Raw genomic sequence first — 22,013 nt, 5'->3', positions numbered from 1 at the left:
TAGGCTGAAGCCAGGTGTAGGCCGAATCCCATTCTTTGAGCAGACGTCCGTTTCGGAAACCGGAATCGGCAGTCTAGATGCTCAGAAAACCAGCTGTCGAATTAATGTGTCGCAGACTCTGCTAACAAACAACTTGCCACAATGGCAGAAATGTTTTCATCTGAGGGACCATGACGCATGAGAGATCATGGGTACAAGGTACGTCACACTAGGGATAGTATTACAGTCATGCCCTGTCAATGTCCCTTTTCGAAAAACCTCATGTACAATACTCTGCAATTTCTACTAGATGTCGGCCTATGCAAAGCATGTGATTCTAAGCAGATCCACAAGCCTCAGAAATATATTTACACACACACACAAACATACACATGGATAACATCACAACAATTTACAATTTTAGCACAAGTTTAGTGAACACCCCTAAAAGAAGTGCTAAAATCTGTCGTATGATGCCTTTGAATCCCCAAATGTCATTTATACGTGGATAGGACTCATATCCTTAGTTCTTGTAATGGCCTCTTTGGCCATATTTATATTAGAACTATTGAATAATGGAGTGAGAAGCAATCTCCTCAGTAAATAATATTTCAGGCAAATTAAAAGGAACTGGATTGGGTCCTCGTTAGCATCAGGGCAAAACCTACAGCGTGGAGGTATTTTGCCTACTGGTTCCCACATGGCCATATATGTTTGGCCAGAGGCAGAATCCACAATCTCATATTCAAGAACAAAATAAAGCTGCAAAGTTTTCCACCTTTTCCAAATATTTCTCTAGGCCAAGGCTATTTTAGGCCTGCAATGTAATGAACAGCTTATCATGTAACACACAAACTATGCCTTACCAAATTTCCAGTTAACCCACAGAGCAGAAAGGCCATAACAAAGGCAGTAAGGAGAAATACAAATAGCACATAACATCATAAAATAACCATACAAAATTGAGCACATAAATACAAGACAGAACCTACAGGCTTGGTCAAAGTTTATTTCCCATGGAACCAGGGATTTATAGAGGAGTGAAAGAAGTAGTATGCACATGGGTCGAAGACTGAAATATTTGCATAGATTAAGGAAAAGGAAAGCAGTCAAGTGAAAGGATGTTTTGCGGCTTTCTAGGAGAGAACCGCATATATGCAACATTGTATTATTCACAAAGTTGGGAAATTGGTGAAGGAAGCCTGTTATGCTAATGTGAAAAAGACAATTTGGGGAAAGTTACAAAGTTGCAATGGTCAAAGCACTGCCACAAAATTATAAATTACTCACCGTAGTGACTAACGTATGGGTGTCCCTTCCAAGCGACGGGAGACAGGACCTTTTTCACCAGAAAACCAGAAAAAACCTTCTTCCCCTTTAAATTTAGAGGCATAAAGGGTGTGGCCCTGGGAGCATGCGCTGCCCTGACTCCGTCCTCAGGCGCCACACCACAGTCCCCATAAACGTGTCGACAACAGATTAACACTGCCTAATGACACCAGTTTTATTAGGTTAGGGGGGAAGATGGTGGGACATAAGGAGGAAAAGGGACTAAGGACTAAGAGTACATTAACCACTGGAGTGAGTAACTTATAATTACACTTCCGTCCCCTTTCCTCCATACTGCATGGGCGATTACAACTGAATGTAGCCCCAGGGTGGAGAGGAGACCCTCCTTAAGCAAACAGGTTCCTGAGAACCGCCTGTCCGAAGGCCGCGCCGGACCTACAGCCGGCATACAAACAGTAGTGCTGGCAGAAGGCCGAAGGGGTGGCCCATGTGCTTATGGCCTGCCAGAGGACATGCGCTGGAAAGCGATGGCCGTTGCCTTGGCTGTAACCGCATGGGTGTGCATGTTGGCCGACAGTGGCTTATGCTGTCCCTCGTAATCTTATTTGATGGCCGAGACCATCCAACAGGCTATGGAGGCCTTTGAGGCCCGATACCCCGGTCTTGATCCGCCGAAGGTGACAAAAAGTGTGTTTGACTTGCGGAACCCCTTGGTCCAAGGCAGTGTTGGACTCTCTGTGCTTCGTCTTTGGGCTCAGCAGAAAACGTAGGCAGCACTATTTCTTCTTTCAGCTGGAATGCGGAAGGCACCTTAGGTAGGAATGCAGGGAGTGTCCGTAGTATATGGCTCAGAGGCAACCAGTGGCTGGATTTTGCTGATCCTGCGAACCGAGGTGAGGCTGACTAACAAGGTTGTCTTAATGGTGACCAGCCTGATGTCCACAGATGCCATTGGTTCAAATGGTTTGTGCGCCAGGGCACCCAAGACTATGTTCAGGTCCCACACAGGGTGTGGCCTCTTGATGGGCGGGTACAGCCTGGCAAGTCCCGTCAAATGTTTGACAATTGGGTTGCAAGAGCAAAAGATCTCCTCTGAGTTTCTGTAAGCCCCAATGGCTGCCAGGGAGGCGGGACAATTGTCGACCTGCACGCCTGAATGGGCGAGGTGCGCTGAGAAGGAGAACACGTCGTCCAGGGTACATTCCAGGGCAGAACCTGGTCCACTTGCTCTTATACTGGGCCCTAGTAGACTTGTTCCTGGCACCCTGTATGATCTCCAAATTAGCCTGGGAAAGGCTGAGGTCACCTAGCGTGACCTGTTCAGGAACCACGCTTTGAGGGCTGGTTTCTGTGGAGCAGGGTGGATTACCCTGCCCCCCTGGGGCGCCAGAAGATGTGCTGGGCCGGTTGGGAGGGGAATGGGAGGCCTCTCTGAGCGGCTGATCAGCTCCGAGAACCATAGCCTGGCTGGCCACCATGGTGCTATTAGAATGATGCTGAGGTGGCGAGACGCATTGATCTTGCATATCACCCTATGTATCAGTGGTGTGGGCAGAAAGGTGTATGCTTTCATTCTGTCCCAACGGATCTGGAATGCATCACCCAAGGAGCCGTGCCAGGAGGTGAACAGTTGGCACTTCCAGCTGTTGCCCCATGAGGCAAAGAGGTCCACCTGAGGGTGTCCCCATTTGTAGAAGATCTCCTGCAGTACTAGGTCGTTCAACTGCCACTCGTAGTTGTCCGCTCCCAGTCTACTGAGCCTGCCTGACTCCATGTTTGATTCCCCCCAGCAGGTGGACAGCCATGAGGTAGATGTTTTCCGGGGCCCATTCCCACATGCTGACTGGCAACCCGCACAGTGGGGGGTGGGGGGGTCTGGTAACTCCCTGCTTGTTGTCTGTCTGAATGAGGACGGCCTTGCCCTCGATAACCGGAAGGAAGGCTCTGAGCGCCAGCTAGATGGTCTTCAGTTCCAGCCAGTTGATGTGGTACTCCTGCTGGGTGCAGGTGCCATGGACGCAGTGGTTGTCCAGCATGGGCCACCAACCCTCCAGAGAGAGGAGTCCGTGGTGATGGTGACCTGTGGGGTAGGTTGCCGGAACGATTAGTCCATCCGCAGGTTGCAGTCCGTGGACCACCATGTGAGTTCCGGGTCAAGCGACGGACGTGAGACCCACTAGATGTTGTTAGCACTAGGCCAAGATCACTTCTCTGCTGAGTAAGCGCCCTGTGGCCCTCTTGATGGCTGTGATCTTGTCCTCAGAGGGAAAAACTTTCTCGGAGCACGTGTCCCAAATGAGGCCCAAGAATGAGACCCAAGAAGGTCAGACTCTGCGTAGGCTGCAGCTGCGACTTCTTGAGGTTGAGTGAAAAACACAACTCGTGCATTGTGTTCATAAGAGCATGGGAAGTGTGTTGCACCGCTTCCGGAGATGTCGCCCTGACGAGCCAGTCGTCGAGGTACGGGTAAATGTGGTGTCCCTGCGACCTGAGGAGGGCCGCCACTTTATTCATCAGCCTGGTAAAGACCCTGAGGGCCGATTTGAGGCCGAAAGGAAGCACCTTGTATTGAAAATGGTAGCCCATGATCCTGAATTGTAGAAACGAACTAAGAGGCTGCCAGATCGGGACGTGTAAGTACGTGTCCTTCAGATCTAGGGAGCACATCCAGTCTCCCTTGTACAATGTCTCCGCTATAAAAGCTGGCGTAACCATCTTGAATTTTTGTAGAGGTAGGGAGAAGTTGAGGGTGGAAAGGTCCAGCACAACTCTCAGGCCCGCCTGGTGGTTCTTCTGAATGGTGAAAATCCTGGAGTAAAAGCCCAAGCCTCGCTGGGAGGCTGGGACTTCCTTCACTGCCTGGCTCTCGACGAGCGACTGGACCCCTGCCAAAAGAGTTGCTATCCCAACCTTTGGGAGTGGAGGGGAAGGTTGGGATAGGGAGGCAGTACGCCGTGGATACTACAGAGAGGATCCAGGGGTCCACGAAATTCTGGCGCTAAAAATGTGCATGGAGAGCAAGCCTGCCCCCCACTGGAGACACGTGGACCTGGAGGGGTGCGTCATGCCTTCTTTCCCTCTGAGGCTGTTGCGGAGGAGGGGGACTGGAAAAAGCCCTTACTCCCCCCCCCTTTTTGTTGTTTGCACCGATGCTGGTTCGGCGAACGGTCAGGCTGCCCGGACCTCCGATCTTGGAAGCCGCAGAACCCTCCGTACATATGCCCCTTGTCGGAGCGCTGCTGTAACTGGGTGTACGTTTTGGGCGTGGTCTTTGTAAGGATTGATAAAGAGTTGGCCATTTGGGAGCCGTTTTTCTTTTCCTCCTGCTCCTAGTCTGTTGTGGGGTGGAAGAGGTCACCCCCTTCGAACGGACGGTCTAAGATGCATTCCTGGACATTTGATATGATATGATAGGTTATTTATAACGCGCTTAATACCCATGGGTTTCTAAGCGCGGACCCAGGGATCGAACCTGTGTTGCTGTGTGTCGTCTTGTTTCCAAGTTAAGCATGCTGCCGCTGAGCTATCCTCCTGGGACCAATTTGGGTTGAATTTCGTAGCACAGAGCCAGGTCGTTCTTCTCTGGCCGTGGCAAGGCAGATGGCACGGCCAGAGGAGTCAATGTGGGCCACAGTGGACTCCATGATGTCTTCTGCCACCATCTTGGCCTCTGCCAGTCCTGCCTTGAATCGTGATTGGCTCTGTGCCGGAAGCTCTGGGAGGAAATTCGCAATTTCCCACCAAAGCCTCTGGTTAACGGCTGCCAGCATGGCAACAGCATTGGCTTGACGAAGATGCAGGGACGTTTTGGAATACATGTTCTTCCCATATGCCTCCAGGATCTTCTCCTCCTTGCCTAGCAGCACCGCAGGAGGAGGATGCTGACGACGACTGAGGCTTGGAGTATAGTGATGCCGCAGCAATCACTGAGGAGTGTGGCTGAGGCTGGGCCGATAGTAAGAGTGTATCCCCCTATATCTGCCTGTACTTGGCGTCCATGTGTTTATTCCCCAGCTGGACCGAGTGAGGCTTGAGCAAGCCCTTCTTAGGCAAGGCAACTACGTCCTTCTGCATCGGGATCCCAGTTCTGGAAAAGGGATACAGCGTGAGGACTTCTGCGAGGACCCCCTCTGTTGGTAGCTCAACCTCGGGGTGAGGAAGGCCGAAGTATTCTGCCAGCCCTGCAAGACGTTCGTGGAAGGCCTTGGCTGAAGACGGCGTGTCGGGGTCCTCCTCCTAATCTGTGTCCACCTGAGTGTCCAGTTGGTCCAGTACCGGAGGAGGGGTGCTGGGAGCTGAGGTGTGGAGACACGAGCCGGAGGCTGCAGCGGAGGCAGGTGCGGTACCGCATAAGCATAAGTACCGCCCTCTGCCTGCCCTGGAGCAGAGTCAGGTGGATGTCTGGAATGTCTGGCACGGCAGCCATCTTGTTGAGCTGCCATCTACGTGCCTGCGTCGTGTTGCTCGGCTCACTGGGCCCCACCCCGTCCAGGACTCTTTAGGGTGGATCATGGGGCCTACCCTGTTTCTCAGGCCTAGGCCCGCTAGGCATTGCACCCTCAGCGGATCTGTTGGTAGAACTGCGTATAGGCGCCCCCTCGGACATGTTGCTGGTACTAGGGCATAGCCCCACGGGTGAAGTCCCGGTAAAATAACCTTCTCCTGGTGACAGTGCTGAGGGACTGGATCTACTGACCCCTCAGCCTTCCGGCCAGTAGGTGATTCAGCCTTGGTACTTGTGCTGGTACCAAGACCGGAGAGGTCCCTCCCGCGCGGGCCAGTCCTTGGGAAGGAGTCTCCCTTGCGGGGTGCGCTGGAACAGAGCAGCCCTACATTGGGCTTGGATCGATGATAGACTAAGTCCTTTAGGTCCTTTGGAGGCGATCTCTGGAAGAGCTCCCTACACCAGGCTAGTCTGTTCTTCAGAGACCTCGAGGAGAGCGCATTGCACGCGGTACAAGCTTGCCAGCAGTGGTCTGGGCCAAGGCAACGTAGGCAGAGGGCGTGGGGATCTTTAGTCGGAAAGAACCAGTCGCAGGATTGACACCTGCGGAAGCCTGTAGAAGTCGACATGCGCCGGAGAGGAGTGTGACCCCTGAGGACAGAGTGCCTGAATGATAAAAAGACAAAAAAAGACAGAAGAGAAGAAGTATCCATGCATGGAATTACATGGCCGAAGCCAAATCCAGGAGCGCTGGTGAATTCGGCCCGTTCCAGTCGACGCGGAAAAGGGGACTGAGGTGTGGAGTCAGTGCAGCACATGCTCCCAGGGCTGCACCCCGCGCGCTTCTAAATTTAAAGGGGAAGAAGGTTTTTTCTGGTGAGAAAGGTTCTGTCTCCCACCCCTTGGAAGGGACACCCATGCAGTATGGAGGAAAGGGGACGGGACTTAAGAGTACCAATGTTGTTACTTTGCTTCCGACACAAGAACTCAGAACTATGAATACAAATATTTTGGAAACCTAGGTTCGGGAAAACATTGTCAAGCTCTCAAAAAGAAGATGTCATACTAAACAGTATGGTCTAAAGATCCACTTCAAAATCTTACCATACTAGCTTCTATCGTAGCTATTCGGTTCAAAACTTTCACCATACTTGTGGGAGCCACAGGGTTGAAACTGTAAAAGTTCAAAACGTAAAGGTAATCAATCATCTACTCAATGTAGGCATTGTTCTTTGTTCTACATGCTTCTGATAGTAAACATACCTGATAGTCGAAATCAAAAGTTCATCCTGGATCTCCTTAGGAAAGAGAAGCCTATGGTGTCTGTCCCCACTGAGACTGTCCGAGATGATGAATACCAAAGGACAGCGACCCGTTCGGACAAACCTCCTATAATTAAAATTATTCATCAGTCATAACAATGGTGCGCATACATAGTTCTGAAAGCGAGCGGGAGCTTAAGAGTTCTTGTTTATATGACGGAGCGCACATCTTACCTCAGTACTTCATGTAAACAAGGAGGGTCACGATAAAACTGGTTCGGCATATCCTGTAGATCATAAACACAGCATTAATTTAAAATCAACAGATTCTTCACTATAATGTTGGCCATGCTATATCTTTGAATTGTAATGATTATTTAAATGATTGTAGAATTAAAAGACATTTCCTGTATGAATATCATTGTTGCATTGTCTGGGCAAGTAAACATACGACTAATCCTGATGTAAGAATGTACCAGGAAAATAAAAGTTGCCAGTGTTGTGAAACCGAGTACAGTGACATGTCAGTAACTTGAATCCTAGGAACTCAATCCATTACAATTAAATAACCAAGAATTCAGTTTTAAAATCTCTATCGAAGTAATGAACAAACTACCGACCTCTCAGTGATGTTCTTTCTGTTGGATTAGTCATAACAATAGAGATTCAACCACTTTGATATAGCTTAGTCAGCTTCAGCGTTCATCAGAAGCTTTTTCAGCCATCAGGTGGTGCAGCCTCATTACGCGTTTAGCGGTAACCAAGCCGGAAAAACCGGCAGGTTACTGCCGGACCCGTATTGCCATTCTGCCTCCGTGATTCCCGGAATCACCAGGGCATTACAACCCCAGTGACCCGGGAATTCCGGAGGCAGAATTGTTTAAGTCCCCATTCCCATGGAGCCCCATAGGACTCCATGGGGATGGGGACAATGGAAACACCGGTTCAGTCTATGACGGAGCAGGCACGTGGTGTTAAACCCGCCAGGTCAGACCTCGCGGGAGTGACAATCCTGCTTGCAGGACTCTTAATTTGCCGGTCCGGAAAGAACGGTGGCAGCGGTTTTACCACCACCGTTCTTTCCGGACCGGCAGGGTCGTAATGAGGCCCAACGACTCTTATGTGATGTTATGGGCAGTATATATGGAGTAGTCAGTGCCCCATGACCTCTGTTCTACGTTGTCCCCCACACCCATAACAGCTGAGAGAATGCAAAGCAACAAGAGGTGAAACAACTATTCACATAAGCAGACGGATGGGAGGCAGATTAAAAAGACTCTGGGGAAGAACAACTAACCCACCAGGAAGAGAATTACTGAGAGCAGCTATTTGCTCACCTAATGGATTTCTTTCTCACACAGATCCTTCATCATTGATAGGTTCCTACAATACGCCATGCTTTGGTGCAGTGCTTTGTGCCCAGGTCTCTTTTTGGCACGCCCTGTTGGCCACAATCAGCAGAGACGTGTGCAACAAGATATTTATGTTTTTCTTAAATATACAGTCACCTGAAGCACGGGAAAACGCAGTGCTTTGGTTGACAGTTTATTTAAGCAAACACTAACCCCTAAGTACATCGAGCTGTACTGTGAGCGCACGCTCGATGCCCAAACATAACATGCGGGATAGATGGAGCGTGCAGTCGCAATTCGGCTTATCTGCTGAGAGACATGTTGGTTCCAGGGAGGTGTACCCAGGAGCTTCAGGTGCAAGAATTATTTCGGTCGGTTCCAGGAGCAGAGTGCAATCCTTTGCGAAGAAATGCAGAAGGCACTGATGCACACCTCTTCAGAACACGTCACCTGATGGGGGAGGTGAGTTCCAGCGATGGCTCCCATGTACAGGCAACAGCAGAAGTCCTTCAAGTCGCGGTTGAAGAAGACCTTCCAGAGCAAGATCACTTGAAGCTGTGAGGCTGTAATTTGCCAGAAAGGCGACTTATACCCAGAGCTGGCGACTACCACAGTTTCGACGACAAAAGCAGAACGTAGCCCACTGGAGAGCTGGTTAACCCATGGGGTGGTCCAGGGACACTTCCGACAGCTCAGGACAGCTGGATACTCAGGAATGCATAGAGACTGGTATGAGACCAAGGGTTGAAGCACCGCTCAGTGCCTTCACAGATCAGGTAGTCCAGCAGGGCTTCACCAGGCCAAACACAGGAAGGGGTGCCTAGCCTGTTCAGGAGTCGCCCACAGATCTTCAGCCAACAGCTCGTGTACACAGGATACTTGGCTCCAACGCTGAGCTCTGAAATGGCTGCACGAGCCCGCTTATCCTAAATCATGGCTGGGAGCACGTCTAAGCCCACCCAAGGATCTGCACCATTCAACCAGCCAGCAGTGTTCCAATTGGGGACCACTGTGGGTTTCAGCCATGCCACAAACCTAGACTCTCAGGCCCCACGTTGTGGAATGAGGCCAGGCAGTCCCACCCCTTCCTGGGCCAAGCCCGCGAAAGCAGCAGATTTCCCGGGCATGTGCATGACCTTATATGGGATTTCCTGACCTGAGAAGGGACAAGAAAGGCCTAAAAATAACATGGTCAAAGAACAAGCAGAAATCTCATGGCACTGGCCATGGGTTAGTAACCATACGCAGCAAACGCGAATGTGCACACTAGAAATAATTCAAAAATTGTAAAAAGGTCATTGCTGCCATCAGCTTGTCTTTAGACTGATATAATAGTAACCACACATCCCAAGTGTAAAATATTAGGGTGATACAAACGTATTCTCACTGCACTGCATTGTAAGATGCTGTGTGCTCTGTTAAAAAGTTACCACAAAGGTAAAAAGGTAAAAAAAACAACAAAAAAAACAAAAGGGAAACAGTTTCCCAGTACTGATAGTATGGAGGACTGATCAGTTTTGCCATAAAAAAATGAGCAAAAGGCAAGGGGAGTTAAGCTGAAGGCTTCACTTCCCTGTAAATATTCAGAGAATATGAAGGGAAAGATTGCTAAAAGAGAAATCTTTCGTAAAACACTGGGCAGATGTGATGACCAGGCGTTGTCTACGATTGGACAAGCCCTGTTTGAATGGTGCAGATCCATGCCACTGGTGGGCTTGCTCCAAACCTGAAGCTTGGATAAAAGGACTTGGATTTGCGACTGTTCAGCAAATCATTGTTGAGACCAAGACTTCTACGAAGAAGAGCAGCCCACTGATAACACAAATTTGATACCTGCAGCTGGCAAGAATCGACTCCAGTGTTGTCCCGTTGAAGCTCTGCTCCTCTGTCCTGATCTCAAGTAGGCCTTTGTTCGCGCTTCAACCCCTGGACCAGTGGGAACAAACAGTCCCGACCCCTGTTTGAGAATGCGTGCCTGCTGAGCCTTTGGAAGTGATCCTGGAACAACCGGTAAACTGACCAGCTCTCTCCCCGACTAACTCCCTGCAGCAACCATCGTTCTGAGAAAAGCCTCAGAACTTTGCAGATCTTCAGCTTGTGCCACAAGCCGCTTGCTCCTGCACTGTCAGTCATTGAATTCCAAGGGAACCTGTACAGGGGCTGTTCCTGTGTTTGGCGCTCCACCTGACAGCTGGGACCTTCTTTGATCTGGTCTTCTTCATGTCCCTGAGGTGTCCTGAAGCCGACTCTCCCGCAGAAGTCTTCCTTTGTCTTTGTTTAGGTCTTCAACTGGAATCTGCCTGGAACAGATTCCTGTGCACCATGACCGACGAAAGGTAAATCCAGTGAAACAAAGTATTTCTGCCATGTAGACAACTATCGCGGTGGGAAAAAGAACAGAACAGCAAGCATTGAACAAAGTCCTGAAACTACACAAGTGAGATCGGCAAAATCTTGAGCCAGGGGATAAGTGTACATACCTGTTGCTTTCTCTCTCTCTTATTTGGGCATAACGTCCACACCCTAACTCACTCTGACCTGACCTTTGGTGGTGGAACATGGGTTAAGGGTCCTTCCCTAGGACTATCAGAGTGTTGGATTGAGCGCAGTACTTACCTAAACGTCTATCTACTTTTGGACCACTGTGTTAATCACAACTACTGGCACTACAAAACTCTATACAAACTTATCTGAAGGAGCTTATCCTCCAATTACTTACTTTTGGGCACAAGGCCCCAAAACCATCGTAGGGTTTGATTTTATAAAAGTGAGGGAAGCCATTTGTGATGATTCTATAGAGTTTTATTTTCCTACACATCTGATCCCTCATGTGTATTGATTACACTGGCAATTAATTCATATGCAATTCTATTTCTCCTAAGGGTGAAAGAGTGTATATGTGTTGTGTGATTACCAGTGATTTTTCTATGCTTCGTGTGTAAACTAAAGGTTTAAAAATATTTTATGTTTTTATACTAATTAACTTGAATTACTGGTGTTGCTCTGGGTGAACTCATTGTAGCCTTAGATCACTCTCACAACCTTCCTGTACCGAAGCCTTGCCGCTCTGCAGCCGTAACCTAATTGGGTTTAGCTAACCTCTCAGTGTCTTTCCTGTTCACCATAACACAGTGGCTTCCCAAAATCCTCCCACCGGGGCTGATTTTGGAAATCTATCACAACAGCATGTGTGAGAGACGTTGTGGTGACCACATCTGTGAAGTCTCTGATGAAGGAAGTGACATGCTTGGGTATCAGTAGTGGTGAAGGAGGTGCTAATAAAGGAGTTGGAGTAGACTGTGAAAGTAACGGGCCATGGCGGCAGAGAGGTGGTGAAAGTAAGTGGTGGCAGCATCGTTACGAAGATGGGGATGGTTTGCAATATGAGGCCGTGCTAACTGTAAGGGGGGAGTTGGTCTTACTCTGAACTGGTGATGAAAGTAACAAGGATAAGGAATGGTCTCAGGAAAAGGACCGACAAGGAAAAGGGAGACTACATCACAAAGTGATTGTTAACGTGATGAGGTGTGGTTTCAGGAGCAGTAGGTTAAAGGGGACGGAGGACTTCAGTTGGCAAAGCAAGGCCGGAGAGCTTGAGAGAAGAGACAGTTTATTGAGTAGTAGAGAGGCAGAGAAGTAAGAACTCAATAGGAGACAGGACAGAACACCAGTTGAAGGTGTTGAGATGGATTTCTAAAATCGGCATGGTGGTACAGATTTCAGGAGGCCATCCTAGTTATAGTGATCAGGGGAACTCTGGGGAGTTTAGCCAAACCAATGAAGGTAAGCATGGAGCGTGGTCAAGGCCAAGACTCAGAAGATGTGAGTGGGTCAGGGGTCTACAATGAGTCCACACAATTAAATATACAATGATTACTTAGTAAAGTACAAAAACGCTATTATAGAAAATGAATCAAGCAGGTAATAGCACACAACATTCTAAATATAAAACATATATACAGTCACCTTTGGTTAGAACAAGGAACACAATGTACCTATGTACCTGAAGTAGTTAAGAAATTGGCTAACCAGTCCACAGGAATAGGAGCCTGTTACGCTCACCTGGTATCCACAGGGACGCCACCCAGCCCTGGTTGGATGATTTGCACTCTCGGACCCTCTCCCGGTCCCTTGGTAAGGCCTCTGGTTAAAGATGGGTCTTAATATTGTAAAAGGTGGATTCTCTGTCCTCCTCGTGGCAGGGGCACGTAGATGTGGGGGGCAAGCAGCGACAAAGTTACTTCACTGGTGCAAGCCCCCCTGTGGGAATCCAGGCCTGCTGTGACACTGTAGGTTTGCTGCTTTACAGTCCTTATATGCAGTTCTTATGTTCCTCTTCGTTCGAATAATAATGTCTTGCTTCTTTCCTTTTAGGTATGGAAAGGTATTTTGGTGTTGTCATGCAGTTTGAAGATGAGCATGGGCCGGTAGGCGAAAGCGCGTTGTGCGCGATGCTGTCCGGTGAGTAATGCGCGATGCGCAGCGCTGTTTCGCCCTTTATATAGCTAACCTGTGTCTTTTCTCTCCTTGCAGGTTGCGATGTTCCTCGCCGAGCGCCGTAATGTTCCAGCAATGATACTGACCAGGAGATGACTACCCAGGTAAGAATTGTGTGGCTTTCTTCATTCGTGAGTAAACGCTTACTAATGCCGTCTTTCTTTCTCCTCTTTCCAGGTTATGGTATTCCAGGATCCATGCAGTGCCGGATGATGGAGTTCGTACCTTCAGGTGAGTGGAACTGAATTCAGCGATGGATTGAAGACAGGATACAGTTACAGGCAAGTTTTAGTGTTCTCTCTCTCTCTGCAGGTCCTTGGTTTCAGGTAAGCTGGCATCAAAGAACTGGACACAGTGAGCATTACGCTGCCCACAGCAGAAGGAACAAGTTACTTACCTGTAACTGTTGTTCTCCAGCACGGGTCTGGCATGGATTCACTTGCTCATGAATATTCCCCGTCAGGCTTGGAATCCTCGGTAAAGAAAAAAAATTAGTAGTAACCAATCACTGATCTCTGGGTCATACTGCCCACAGCCAATGACTGTCCTCTCCCTAAGCCCCTCCCCTGGCAGCCATCCTCAGATTTGGTAGCACGTAAAGTGGCAGTATGACCAAGTGAAGAGACGCAGCGGGGAAGGAGGGAGGGTTCGCATGTGAATCCATGCCAGACCCATGCTGGAGAACAACAGTTACAGGTAAGTAACGTGTTCCTTCTCCAGCATGGGGTCTGGCATGGATTCACATGCTCATGAATATAAGAATACATAGCAGTACACACATGCACAACCACGGGAGGTGGCAAAAGGCTCAACATTAAGCATTACATAAACTCAACATTAAGCAACTCTTACCCCCCTACCAGGCCCACCTTCAGGCCAACAGGTTGCGCAGCACTGCTTGGCTGACTCTGGACTCCTCCCTGGCATCCCGGTCGACGCAGTAGAATCTCGTGAAGGTGTGCGCCGACCTCCACGTAGCAGATGTCCAGCAGGGGCACACCAGACAAGAACGCTGTAGTAGCAGCGATCGCTCTCGTCGAATGGGCTCTCGGACAGCCGGGCAAGGGTCGGTTTGCCAACCGGTGACAGTGCATGATGCAGCCGGAGAGCCATCTGGAAATGGAAGCCTTCGAGAGAGCCTTCCCCTGGTTCACAGGTCCAAAGTTCACAAACAGCTGTGATGTCTTCCGAAAACTCTGAGTTCAGTCCATGTAGAACTTCAGTGCTCTAGCTACATCCAGCAAGTGCAAAGTCCTCTCAGCCGTCGACGAAAGCGACGGGAAGACAACTGGTAACACCAAGGGCTCGTTAAGATGGAAGTCCGACGGCACCTTGGGCATGAAGGAGGGGTGCGTCCTCAGCACCACCCTCGTATCGTGAAAAGTCAAGTATGGGGGCTTACAGGATAGGGCCTGAATCTCTCCCACGCGTCGTGCAGAGGTGATGGCCACCAGGAACCCTGTCTTCCATGACAGGAACTTCAAAGGAGCCGAATGTAAAGGCTCGAATGGCGGCCCCATGAGCCTGGTCAGCATCACGTTGAGCTCCCACGCCGAGGCTGGAGCCTTCACCAGCAGGAACATTCGGAACAGTCCTTTCATACACAAGAACGGCCATACTGTAGTTCTGGTGTATCGGGAGATAGCCGCCAGATGTATCTTGATGGAAGCGTGAGCTAGTCCAGCCTTGGCCAGCGACAGTAGGTATGGTAGCACTTTGAGGTGCCGTAATCCGTAGAGGGTTGATCTTCTGTGCACGGCACCAGACAGAGAACCTCTTCCACTTATGTCTGTAGCACTTGAGAGTTGAGGACGCCCTGGCCTTTGCAAGAACCTCTCTGCAGTCAGCCGGGATATCGTACCCGCCAAACTCTAGCGCTGTATGAGCCAGGACTTCAAGTTCAGCGACTCCCGGTCGTGATGAAGGATGGCGCCTCCTTCTCTGGAAAGAAGATCTGCATCCGTCGGCAGCTTGACCGGTGGGGACGCTGACAAGTCCAGAAGGTCCGGGAACCAGATCTGCTTCGGCCACGCCGGTGCGACGAGGATCACCTTTCACTGGGACCTCTTGAGCTGGTTGATGAGTCGGAGCAGCAACGGCAACGGAGGGAACGCATATAGGAACAGGGCGTCCCAGGAGAACGAGAAGGCATCGCCCATGCTCCTCGGCTGGGGAAACCGGCTTGCGAACCTCTGGCATTTGGAGTTCATCGCAGTCGCGAACAGGTCGATCTGGGGTTTGCCCCATAGCTGAAAGAGTCGATCCACTTGATCCTGGCGTAGTTCCCACTTGTGGCACGAGCGCAGCTCTCTGCTGAGTGAGTCAGCGATGGTGTTTTTTATCCCTGCCAGATGAAACGGCACCAGAAACATCCCTTGGGTCCCGGCCCAATGCCAAAGAGCCTGGGCTTCCTTGGATAGGGCATGGGATCTGGTTCCGTCCTGCTTCCGAATGTAGAACATCGTGGTGGTGTTGTCGGTGAAGATCCTCACCACCTTGCCCTTGAGGGACGGGAGAAAGGACCTGAGGGCCAAGAACACTGCACAGAGCTCCAGGATGTTGATGTGGAGCGGCTTCTCCTCCGGGAGCCAGAGGCCTCTCGCGTGAAGATCTCCGGTGTGCGCTCCCCACCCCTCCAGGGAGGCATCCGTCGTCACCGTTACCTGGTGGGCCGGGGTCTGAAAGTCTGTCCCTGCCGCCAGATGAGCGTGGGTGCCCCACCACCGGATCGCTCGTCGGAAGGTCTCGTTGAGAGGGATCCTGTCCTCGAAGCTGCCAGTCGCTTGGATCCAGCGGGCGTCGAGGAACTCCTGTAGGGGGCGCATCCGAAGCCTGCACAGGCGCACGAGATATATGCAAGAGGACATCATCCCGAGGAGGGACTTGATGACCTCACCCTGGCCACGTCCGTGGCCATCAGACGCTACACCTTCTCCAGGATGGCCTTTGTCCTTTCCTCTGACGGCGACGCACCACTGTGTCGAGCTTGGCTCCCAGAAACAGTGTGACTTGCGAGGGGACCAGGTGGGATTTCGGGACGTTGATGGAGAACCCCAGGCCCGTGAGCAGCTGGACGGTCTTGGCTGTGTGTTCTACGGCAAGCTCCCTTGTCCCCGGATGACCCAATCGTCCAGATAGGGGTAGACGTGGATCCCCTGCAGGCGCAGGCGCAGCCGCGCCTCCACTGGTGCGAGGCACTGGTGAGAATCCTGGGTGCCGACTTCAACCCGAACGGGAGGGCCTTGAACTGGTAGTGCCGTCCTTGGACCACAAACATGAGGAACTTTCGGTGTCCTTTTAGAATGGGGATGTGGAAGTATGAATCCTCCAAATCCAATGACGACAGGAAATCGCCCTCCTCCAGCTGTCCCAGCACGTGCTGGAGGGTGACCATCCGGAACTTCTGTGCCTTGATGTACTTGTTCAGTCGTCGCAGGTCCAGGAAGGGCCGCCATCCTCCTGTCTTCTTTTTCACAAGGAAGTACCTTGAGTATACACCGGAGCCCCAGAGCCTCTTCGGGATGAGCTTGATGGCACCTTTCTTGAGCATCGCCCTTACCTCCAGTAGTAGTTGAGGGACGTGGTTTTCCTTCCTGGCCACGGGAGGAATGGGGGGGGGGCACTTTTTTAGAAACTTGAGGGCATGACCCTGGGCCAGGGCGTCCAGCACCCAACGGTCGGTGGAGATGGACTCCCACACGCTGACGAACTCCGCCAGCCGGCCTCCCACCGGGGTGCTTCGGTGGGGGCCCCGACGCCACGGTCGGTTCAGTCTTGCTTGGAGAACGCCTTGCCGCCTTGGCCTCCCTGGTGACGACGGTGGGATCCACCCGAATTGCCTCTTCCCCTAAAGGCTTCTTGCGACGAGGAGCGGGCCGCCTGGCGGTACGTAGAGGAGCCACCGCCGAATCCCTTAGAGGCACCTTGCTTGCCTCCGAGTTCCTAAAGGGCGACCGTCGTTGCTGGAGAACTCCTAGGGCCCGAGCCGTCTACGTGTCCGCCTTGATGGCTTGGAGGGACTCATCCTCTGTTTTCCCAAACAGGTTGTTCCCGTTGAAGGGCATGTCCAACACCTTGGTTTGTACGTCCTGGCGGAAATCCGTCGCCTTGAGCCACCCTCGCCGTCTAAGGCAAACGCTGTTGCCTAGCTGGCGGAAACCGATGTCGGCAATGTCCGTTGCCACCGTTATGCCGTGGTCCTACACCACCTCACCTTCCTTCAAGATCTCCAGGGCCTCCGCCCTCTTGTCGTCGGGTAGGAATCCAACAGGGGGGCGATCTTGTACCACAATTCCCGGTCATAGCGGGCCACGATCGCAAGGGCGTTGGCCGCCTTAATCGTTGTTGCCGGCGACGAGATAACTCGTCATCCCATCGCATCCAGCTTCTTTCCTTCGCCGTCCGGCGGGGAAGTTGACGTTGAGGCTGATGCCCCCCCCCGCTTTCTTCTTGGCCGCCGCTGAGACGACCGAGTCAGGGGTCGGTTGCCCCCTAAGGCACAGGGGGGCCGTGTCGGGGACTCGGTACTACTTCTCGTACCGATCCCTCTTAGCAGGCGTCGTAGACGGGTTCTTGACAAGGGCTTGTCCCTCGTCCCAGATGTCATCCAGCAGAGGCACGGCGAGGACCGTCTTCTTCTTGGCCTCGCGCCGTTGGTAAAGGAACCCCTCCTCCTTCTTCTCTACGGGGCACAGCTGGAAAAGCTCGGATGCCCTAGCAATAATAGCGTGGAAGCCCGAGTCTGCAGCGATGGGAGAGCCGTCCCGTCGTCACCGCCGTCGTCATCCGTGGCCGTGTCCGTTCCCGTGTCATCCCCAGGGACGGGGGCAAAGGTTAAGCAGGCCGAGAGGGCTGAAAAGGCGGGGCTGGATGTGTCCGTCTCCTCTTGCTTGGGGGACTTCCCGACGGGCTTGGTTCTGGCTCCTCCATCGGGCCTGGCTCCGGCTCCTCCATCGGTGGTAGGGGCAATCTCGTCGTTATCTCCATGCATAAGGATTGTATTGCCAACAACATGGCTGCCGAGTTGTCCTGCGGCTATGGAAGCGACGGCTGACTTGGAACCTCGCCGGCGCCGGGGTCCTTCCCGTGGGACGGGGCCTCCTCAACACCCTCGTCGAGGCCCTCCAAGACTTCAACCAGCTCCTCCTCGGAGGCTGTGTCCGTATCCACGATGGCCACCGCCCCCCCCCTCTTTTTCCACCGGGGTCTTCATGGGGGTCTTCTCGATGGGCCTGAAAGAGGCTTTCCTCCGCAGTGGCAGGGAAACTCTGGGCCCTGAGGTCGCTATCACTGATGTAGCCTCCACAGGCTGTGTCAGGGCCGCTGCGACTTCGATAGAGGCCTTAGCCGGGTGAATTAAGGCCTTCACCACCTTCCTTGGGCCTGTGGCCTTCACCTTGGGGGGAGGGTCACCGCCTCGCTCCCCCTCGGCTGGATCCTTCGGGCCCGACCGGGGCCTCTCCAGAAGCTTCGCTGGGTTCTCGGCTTTCCTCTTCCCCGAGCCAGAGCGTTGGCTCGTGGTTGATGGCGCCGGAGAGGATGCGCCCTGCCTGGCAGCCGAGGAGCCCGACCGTTCGGCGCTCCCTGTGCCCGCGGACGTGCTTTGCCTTCTGTTGGGCCCCCGTCGCCGGGGCGCCCTCACAGGACTTAGAAGACCGCTCTGACTACTTCTTCTTCTCACCTGACGGGCTCTTCCCTTCCAGCCAGTTGGAGAGGCGAAGATGTCGATCCTTCATGGTCTGCTCCGACATGTTCCTGCAAAACGCACAGTCCTTCTCCACGTGCGCTTTGTCCTCATGAAGGCAGTAGAGGCATTTCGAAGGCTCGTCCTCCTTGAACACATTCTGTAGCTGGCATCCAGGACAAACCCTGAATAGCTTTCCGGGCGTCGAGCTTCCCTTCTCCTGGGTCATGTCCGGGTAGGCCTCAGAAACTTCTGGACTCGTCCAAGAAGCGTAACTCGATGAAAACTTCACCCTTGAGGGGCGTAGAAAACCCGTAACGGGTCCCCGTTGATCGGATGGAGAAACGGTGGAGCTTGAGGCTCTGTTTAACCGAAAAATGAGAAAATCTCTTTGAAAAAAGCACGAAAACGCAGAAAGCTCGAGAGCTAAAGCACGAGGACTCCCAACACTTGAACATGCGGTAAAAATCTGAGGATGGCTGCCAGGGGAGGGGCTTAGGGAGAGGACAGTCATTGGCTGTGGGCAGTATGACCCAGAGATCAGTGATTGGTTACTACTAAGAAAGACAGATCAGAAACAAAACTGATACTGATTTTTTTTCTTTACCGAGGATTCCCAGCCTGACTGGGAATATTAATGAGCATGTGAATCCATGCCAGACCCCATGCTGGAGAATAACGCAAAGCATGTTCTGCTGTTTGGGTGTGGTTTAAATAGTCTCAGGTAAAGTAGTCCAGGTAAAATAGCCCCAGGCTGCCGCACCCAAAGTAGTCCAGGTAAAGTAGTCCCAGTCCTGCTACACCCAAAAGACTAGACCGCATAGCTCAGTTCCATGTAACTGAGCTATGTGTGCCTCCATGTTGGCTGAACCCCCCCCAACACCCACCCCCCCTAAGTTAAATGGTCCCATTCTAATGTTGGTCTTCATGATGGTTATGAGCCTGGCACCAAAGGTGCCAGTACGGACTCCAAGAGAGTCTTGGATGAGGTTTTAAGGCCTTTGACCTGGCCCTAACTGGAAGGCTGACATGCCAGTGAGGGCAAGGGTCATGACAGAGCCCTCACTTTATCCTTCCAACCCTAAGTTGAATGGGGAATTGAGCCCAAAACTTCAAAGTTCCTTTAGGAGATGGGACAAAGTTAGACGATATTCCTGTGGGGTGAACCATGTTACAGAAGATTTTTCAGGACTAGTGCAGTTAAGGAAAGTACTTTTACTATCTTTTAGAACAGCTTTTTAGATAAATGTTTAAAATGGAATGGAATGTAAACCAAAGTCCTTCGTAAACTTTATAATGGAAGAGATGTGGGGCACCAGTAAGTATTGAGACTACTCACCACCCATATTACGATTTTTCCAAAGGACTTGGCAAGTTGAATTGGGGTTATGGGTGGGTTGTCATTGGAGTTAGGTTTTCTAGCCGTTGGAGCCAGTAGAAGATGCCCAGGTGTTGCGGGTGCAAGAGGTTTCCGGTTGGTTCCAGGAGCAGAGTGCAACCCTTTCCATCCAAGAAATGCAGCAGACACAGATACAGAACTCTCCAGGACACTCTACCAGACAGGGTATGCTGGTTCCAGCAACAGTCACTGCACACGGCGTCTCTCAAGACACGAACAAAGGAAGCCCACCAGAACATGATCCTGGGGTACAAGGAGGTTGAAACGTGGCAGGAAGGTGACTTGTAGGAATAGCTGGCGGCTACCAAATGTCCGGGAAAAAAGGCAGAACAGCAACGCTTCGGGTACAGTAGCCCAAAAAAGAGCTTGTCAGTCCACCGGGTAGTCCAGGGACACTTCCAAGGGCTCCAGGCTACAAGATCGCGAGAAGTCGTTGAGACTGGTTGGTCCCACCAGTCTAAAGGGTTGAATCACCAGTAAGGGTCTTCTGAGATCTGGTAGTCCAGCAAAGATTCAACGGGACAGCAGCAAGAATGATCGCCAAGCCTTTCCAAGATTTGTCCTCGGTTCTTCTGTCGTCTGCACAGCTAAACAGGATACTTGGCTCCTCTTATGATCTGCTGGAATGACTTTTCTTATCCTAAATTCAGGCGAGTGATCAAACTTAGCTCTCCAATAGCAAGGATCTGCTTATGCACTTATGCACACCAACAGTGGTTCAATCCAGGATCACTGTAGGGCTGACTCATGCATGCACACTAGACTCCATGGCACCCGTTTGTGGATTGAGAACAGATAGTCCCAGCCCACTTCCTGGGTCCATACACACATGGCATGCAGTAGCCCTCAAAACCAGCAGCTTTGCCAGGCAAATGCAAGACCATAAAAGGGGATTTGTGACCCGAGAAGGCAGGAAGAAAGCCAAAGAACAAAAAGGCCAGAGAACAAGTGAAAAATCTCGTGGAATAGCCATTCTTGGCCACTAGCCACTATTAGAAGCCAAACACAGTAAACGTGAATGGGCACACTAGAAATATAGCACAAATGGTACAAATCTAACTGCCACCAGCTTGTCTTTAAGCACATTTACAAGTAATCAAAAATTCCTTTGGGAAAGGTCTAGGGTAAAGGTCCAGGGTGATACAAAAGTATCCCCATTGCACTGTGTGCAATATGAAAACGTTACCCAAACATGTAACATGTCAAAAGACAAAAGGGAAACAGTTTTCCAGTACTGACAGTGGGAAGGACTCGTCTGTTTCCCACATGACGAATGACCAAAAAGGCCAGGGAAGTGCAGGTGAAGGCTTCACTCCTCTGTAAAAAGTCAGGACAGGTCAAAAACGAACACAAATGTCTGGGGGTTGTCGTAGGTCAGTAGAAGTACAAGGATTCTGATCTTCCATTTTTAGGTGTAATATTTATTTAAAGAAAATAGAACTCCTACATTTCGCTAAACTATGGGTTTTCCCTACGTAACAAAAACTAACTAGGGTGCTCGTCATTTATCTATGTCCAAAAGGAAGATCTGTCCACTGTCCAAACTAATGTAACTTAATTCTACCATTACCGAAATCAACTAAGACACTTGGGCGCAATTTATTAAAATGCTATTCGACCATATAGTGCGAACGGCGACAATCCCAGACTCCTGGACCTGTGCAGTGGTTGTCCCAGTGTTTAAAAGTGGCAACCGGGACGACCCTGCAAATTATCGTCCCATAGCGTTGTTAGACACTATGGGGAAAATATTTGCCACCTTCCTCCAAAGAAAAATCTCCATATGGGCAGAAGGTGCCAAGTTATATGATGTAAGACAAACTGGGTTCACAAAAGGAGTTGGAGTGGAATTAAAGCTGATGCTATTAAATTTGGTCAAAGCCCGGAGTGAAGTAAAGGGTGGACGTCAATTCGCTGTTTAGAGGCTGTGGAGCGGAGAGGAGTTGCAGGGAATCGTCAGCTGGCCCAGCAAAGAGGTGGACCCTTGTGTTTGGCAAGGTATTGGAACTGGACCTGAGATTATTTGGAAGCTTTATGCTGTATCAGTTATTGAATTAATTGGAGTACCTCCCCTACGGCGGTAACGTGTTAATTCCTGCTTCTGTTA

General features: G+C 51.1%; 1 protein-coding gene across 3 annotated transcripts in view; it reads right to left on the bottom strand.

Moving 5' to 3' along the window:
- Positions 1 to 22,013, bottom strand: part of RAD17 (RAD17 checkpoint clamp loader component) — a 1,130,765-nt gene that overhangs the window by 650,682 nt on the left and 458,070 nt on the right. For all 3 annotated transcript variants that reach the window (XM_069627538.1, XM_069627537.1, XM_069627539.1), the window contains 3 exons: positions 7,210 to 7,262; positions 6,977 to 7,102; positions 6,818 to 6,887 (listed from right to left, as the gene is read on the bottom strand). In XM_069627538.1, coding sequence (XP_069483639.1) covers positions 6,818 to 6,887; positions 6,977 to 7,102; positions 7,210 to 7,262 — 249 coding nt within the window. The remainder of the gene's footprint in view (positions 1 to 6,817; positions 6,888 to 6,976; positions 7,103 to 7,209; positions 7,263 to 22,013) is intronic.

The sequence above is a fragment of the Ambystoma mexicanum genome, chromosome 6p (genome assembly GCF_040938575.1).
Source record: "Ambystoma mexicanum isolate Mex_15411 chromosome 6p, UKY_AmexF1_1, whole genome shotgun sequence".
NCBI classification, from domain to species: domain Eukaryota; kingdom Metazoa; phylum Chordata; class Amphibia; order Caudata; family Ambystomatidae; genus Ambystoma; species Ambystoma mexicanum.
This window is presented reverse-complemented; position numbering and strand designations above follow the sequence as displayed.